At 35.8% G+C, this 6253-nt stretch overlaps 1 protein-coding gene across 1 annotated transcript in view; it reads right to left on the bottom strand.

The window, feature by feature from the left end:
• Nucleotides 1–6253, bottom strand: part of LOC107673132 (rho GTPase-activating protein 15-like) — a 36509-nt gene that overhangs the window by 2267 nt on the left and 27989 nt on the right. Inside the window, exon 13 of the mRNA XM_016466617.1 lies at nt 4576–4681. Within this exon, the coding sequence (XP_016322103.1) occupies nt 4576–4681 (106 nt within the window). The remainder of the gene's footprint in view (nt 1–4575; nt 4682–6253) is intronic.

Here is a 6253-nt window from a genome sequence, read left to right as displayed (position 1 = left end):
TTTACACCCCTAATATATATATATATATATATATATATATATATATATGGTCAGTTATTTCTATCTTTTACTGTAGTGTGGCAGTAGGAAATATCATTTCCAAACATTCATTTTGCCAACAACTGTGGCAACATCTCCAAGATGCTTCAAGAGACCTTTACTTTTTAAATCAAATGCTTGTCCTAAAATAATATATATGATAGCATGGTATCTATTTATATTGTTTTATATAAAAAAAAAATGTAAATCAAAACTTTTTATTAAAATAATGTAATCTAAAGTGACAGTCCTGGTGGCACTTGAAACATATTTCCAAAAAAAAAAAAAATAGTGCAAATAAATAATACAGTACAAACAAAGAAATCAAATTAAGTGCACATAAAAAAAATGTGTATTTCTTTTATATTTCTATATCTTTTATTTTTTTTTATCAAATGCTTGTCCTAAAATAATGCATATTAAAAGGTATACATGATAACATTGTATAAATGTATATATACATTTTATATAAACATATTCCATTGTCATTTTAAAATCTTGAGTTAAAATAATGTCTGTCATCTAAAATACCTCATGTATTTTTTTTGTACACCTCGCCTAAATTAACACTTTCAGTAAAGAAATGTGTTGATTTGGAAAAGAGAATGATGCAATCTGGTCCTCAGTATTTATGGCAAAATGCGCTCATTAAACCATCAGCTGACTTGGAGCCCAGTGAAGAAGCTCTGGTGCCTGGGTAAGGGCCAGGCTGTGGGCAGCTTGACCGGAGGTGACTGCGTTACGCTTGGTTGAATCTGACAAATCATTGATATCCCGTACATAAGCCGACGTGTACGACTCAAGATGCCAATGGTTATTAATTAGCATCTCGTTTGCAAGCGGGGCATGACAGGAAATGGAGGATAGCGCACAATGCCGTAATTCCCCGCCTAGGAGGCCAGTGCTAATTGGGTCAGCCTAACTGGCTCCTGAAGAATCATGGGACGAATAATAAATTGAGGTGGGGTGGGGGTTACAGAATCGCTCCAAGCTCTAAACTGTGTCATTTTCGTGTTATAAGACGACGGCCTTGACTGAACCTATAAAAGAAAGGCTCACTTTTATCAGAGGAGCTTTGATTTTCCACTTACGATATTTGCAGTTTGGATACTCTGCATTTTATTATTGTTTATTATTTCCTGTCTGCGCCATAAAAGGTCATAAACTGCTGTGCATATACTTTGGTGGATATCAAAATTCGCACAACGGCAGTTTTCTTCCATCTAATTTGAGAGACACCAAACATAGATGAGAAGAAATGTTTTTTCTCGGCTCTCCTGATCAGAGGTTTCTCCAGGTTTCTTTTCCAGCACAAAGACGAACGGAACCTTGAATTACTAACAAAAAAACAAAACCTGTGGCCTTTTAAATCACTTGTGGTAAACGGGAAATATGAGGGGTGGTGACAAAACCACCCACAAAAAAATGACATAAATAGCACTACTGAGCAAGTGTACTGTTGAGAAAATCTGGTTGCCTTGACCACATCATCACAATGCGAGCACACAACTGGTTATTGAATCCAGGCTCCACGGACCAAAAGAAAAAAATGAACATTGATTCCATGCGGGCACAGAAAGTGCCCACAACAAAGAGCTTTTGACTTTCACCACTTTAGATGAGCCAAGTCAGCGCATAATATAACCTACAAAGGCATGACAGTAGGAGCTCAGACAGCTGCTTCAGTTAGGTATACCTGTGTTATAAGATAAAGACATGATATGGAGCTTACGCATATTGATACTTTGAGTGTGAAAGATGCCAAAGTCAACAAAACAAGAAAATGATGTGTGCATTATTATGAATACTATTTAATGTGCTGTACCATAAGCTGCAAAGCATCTAACCTCATTGTTCTTTCTTCATCTCACTCTGGACTGCAAAATTACTACATTTGTCTTAAAAGACAAATACAACACACACTCTAACCTAATTCACTGTGACCGCACATACCTTGCCTTTATTCATGGGAAAGTCGTCCTGATATTTAGAGAGGGAAAGCAGTAGACAGAAACAAGTATGACTTAAGTGAGAATATAAAATAAACAGAACCACATCACTTGGCCTGGGTGTGGTGCCCACAAAGCAAACTACGCTTTGGATTCGAAGCATTCCCATTTATTGCTCTAATAGTGAGAGAAAGGAGCAGCGGGAACGTCGCTGTGGAGAAGGAACAGACTTGGTGGCACTACAGGGATTTTCAGTGTCACCACAAGTTCCACTGTAACAGCTTTTTGGTAAGCAGAATAAAAGCTGAATTGATTTTCTAATGCCACCATTCAGTGAATTTATGATGATGCTTTGCTCTCGTGCCTGTGTGTAGATTTGACTACAGATTTGGAAATGCTGCCAGTGATTCCCAACTATGGTGGTACTTAAGCAGGTTTGAGGGGCGGTTTGTGTAGATTCACAATGACAGTGAAATATATGTGCATGTGTGTCATCTGTAAAAATATCAGAAGAAAATGCATCTAATAAACACAAATCAATACAAATCTGCAATAATGAGTTATATATTATATTATAAAGCTTGTCAAGTGTTTTTAATTTATCTGGTGAACATGCTAGAACACAAACATGCTGCCTCCTGTCCTACAGTATCATGAGATTTACAAATATGAAATATAATATTTAATATTATACAGCAGTGCTTTCCAACTTGTTTTGTCTTATTTACTTCCTTAACTCCATCAAACACCCTTTCATCCATTAATAGGTTATTTAAATTATTATTTGTATGCAATTTTATTTACATTTTTATTTTATTTATTTTATTTTTTTTCAAAGCGTTATTCTGAATATTGTTTAACATTGATTATTATTATTATTACTGAAGTATAATATAATATAATATAATATAATAATAAACCGTCAGTAATTAAATATTCATAATAATAATGATAATAATAATCAATGTTAAACAATATTCAGAATAACGCTTTAAAAAATCTAATAAAAATGTAAATTAAACTGCATAAATAGATTAATTTAAATAACCTATTAATGGATGAAAGGGAACTTGATAGAGTTGTGGAAGTAAATAAGACAAAAAGTTGGAAAGCACTGCTGTATAATATTAAATATTGTATTTAATATGCGTAACTCTCATGATATCACGATACATGATACTGTAGGACAGGAGGCAGCAGGTTTGTGTTCTAGCATGTTCACCAGATAAATTAAAAACTTGTCAAGCTTTATCATGGAATGCAGACCTAGTTTTCTTTAGCACATCAGACTCTCAGAATATCATGTTCCTGTCTAGAAATCAACTGTTCAATGAGTCTCTCTCTCAGTCACACATTAGTGTTTTCTGATTGGGAGACCTGGCATGGGCAACCCAACAGACTTTAGCACTAGTGCCAAAGGGCATGTTCCATTGGGGGAAGGGAGGAGGGGGTGCTCATCAATCTGAGATGAGTCCTGTGGCCCTCCTGTGCAGGGTGGTAAATGTGCAGAAGGGTAAAGTGGGATAGAACACCCCTCCTGGGAGATGGAGACTAGCCATATGGCCTTCTGGCTGTGCCAGTAACGCTATCATGGAGAAGGACTTGAGCGTTGACACACGGAAACACACACACACACACACACACACACATAATGGTCCATATTGAGTCCTCTGTTCATGTTGCATCCTGTTTATTGAGGACTTCTGTGTAAAAGGTTTTCAGATTGAGCACTATTTGTTGATCTCACTCTAAAAAACTACTTTGTAATATTTGGCAATCTTTGATCTGCTAACATTATAAAAATATATCACAAACTTTCCATTTGTAAAAACGGGAAGTTTCCATTATAGTCTAGTCTGGTTTTGTATTGTCAAGGTCAGCTAGCAGTGCAGAGCAGTGTGATGGTTTACTTGGATCTCAAAGGGATAGTTCTCCCAAAAATTAAAATGTTGTCATTAGTTTCCTCACACCCACATGCCATTCCAATTCTGTATGGTTTTTGTACCTGCACTGAAGTTTTTCCTTCAATGCAGCTCAAAAAAGCTGAAATCAAAAAACGGGTAAAGTATTAAACAGACAACGTCTGACGAGTTTCTGAAGAAAGCTGAGCCATATGCAGTTAAACGAAAAGCTAGAAAGCCTAGTTAGGTTGATATAATTAGCTAGATAGTCAAGTAAACGTCAGTTCTCTTCAATTTCACAAAGTAGAATGAAACGTCTAATGAGAGCTCATATGCAAAGAGACATGTTTTCAAACACAAGGTCCTTTTTTGTTGATCATTATTGAACAGAGTGCAAGGTTTCAGACCACAGAAGTTTGTGAAAACCTCTGAAGTGGACAGATACCAACGAAGCTCAGATAGCTAAAATGACACTGATAAGAAAATACGAAGTTCTAACATTTAAATTGCAAAATGATTAATTTACTGTGTAAAATGTCCTACTTGTGACTTCCAAAAAGAATATAATAAATGAAGGCGTTATCCTCCCACCACCGACCTAAATGATTCAGGGGCCCCCAAAATGTCCTGTGTGGGACCCAATATTCGGTTTCCGCCCATGGTTGTGTGTATGAATGGAGACTTACCTCCTCAGGTGGTGGAAGAGTAGTTTCATGGTGTTGTGGTTGGGTTTGGGGAATTGATGGATCAGTTTCTTCAAGGCTTGAACCTTCTGTGTGGGCTCCTTAATTTCTGTTGGCAGGGAAGAGATGATGAAATGTTTTGATTTGGGAATTGCTCCTTCATTTGAACCTCTAGGTTCAGAGAGAAGTTAATGTCTTTTCATTCACTTTTTCATTAACATAGCTCATCTAACATCAAAATGTTCCCTAATACCGGACCATTACCTCTTTCTCTATTAATTATAGAGACATGCTCGATAAGGCCACATGCAGAATATGTCCCATTCCAAACTGCTGACTTACCAAAACGCCAATATGTAATCGAATAGATTACGCCGTTATTTCCATCCTACTTTTGATATGATTTAGTTCTTAATTATGATAGTTTTAATTTCCTTTAAAACTTATGTACAACATAATCCCTTTTTAAGCTGCCAACATTAGCAGTATTTAGTCTGTGCTTATGCAGCTGTGTTATGCAGCAATAACCTTTATGCAGTTATGCAAACACATTTAGTACAATTGCATGGTTATCTGACACCATTACACTTCTCAGCAAAATCATTTTGATTCTGTGCAATCACTTTATAAAGCATCTCACTATTAAATGGATGTAATTAAAGATGTAAAATCAAATCATAAACACCCCTAAACTTTTTCAGTTTGGCTTTCAATTGTCCTACATGAAAGCACATGCGAGTGGTGCTAATGGTCCGTAATAGTCCACGTCCATTAAAAGCTGTTATGCTGTAACACAAGCTGTAACCGGTGACCTCTTGACCCTGCTGCTCTTTACATGTCAGATGGCTGATGACCTCATGGCAAACTCCTGAGAGGCACCAACCTGTGCGCTGACTATTCTACATCAGTGTCACTACCTGACCTTTGGCACTTTGAAGTTCCCTGAGCCCATTATGATGGATATAGTAATATAGCTGATTGTATTATTTCAAACACTGTTAGTGTAAAGAAGCTTGTATGGTAAACTAAGTAAAAGGGTAATTTATTGTTGCTAAGGCTTTAATTTGGAAGATTAGAGGGTATTTTAATAATTTAATCGATGCTTTTGATCAATATCATTATGGAACCTGAGCAGATGTTGAAATGGAGCTTTCACAGGGCCACCTGTGTGCACTCCAAACTCCCTCAGCTCAAATTTCACCGTAACGGATTTGTTTAAAAGAGTAGTAACAGCCCTTAAAGATTATACAGCCACCAGTTCCAGGCAAATATACACTACCATTCAAAAGTATGCATACCAAGACTACATTTATTTGCTAAAATTACAATACAAACAGTAAGATAAATTTAATAATTATGAAATATTATAACAATTTAAATGAACTGCTTTCTCTCATTTATCCCTGTGATGCAAAGCTGAATTTTCAGCAGCCATTACTCCAGTCTTCATTGTCACATGATCCTGCAGAAATCATTTTAATAAGTTTTTTTCCATCCATGATGTGTTTTTCAACATTCTTTGATGAATAGAAAGTTCAAAAGAACAGCATTTAGTAGAAATATTTTGTAACAATGTACAAGTCTTTACTGTAATTTTGTACTTTTTAATTTAATGCACCCTTGCTGAAAAGAAGTATTATTGAATATATATATATATATATATATATATATGTATGTATGT

This window comes from Sinocyclocheilus anshuiensis, unplaced genomic scaffold (assembly GCF_001515605.1).
Source record: "Sinocyclocheilus anshuiensis isolate Anshui unplaced genomic scaffold, SAMN03320099.WGS_v1.1 scaffold496, whole genome shotgun sequence".
Taxonomy (NCBI): domain Eukaryota; kingdom Metazoa; phylum Chordata; class Actinopteri; order Cypriniformes; family Cyprinidae; genus Sinocyclocheilus; species Sinocyclocheilus anshuiensis.
This window is presented reverse-complemented; position numbering and strand designations above follow the sequence as displayed.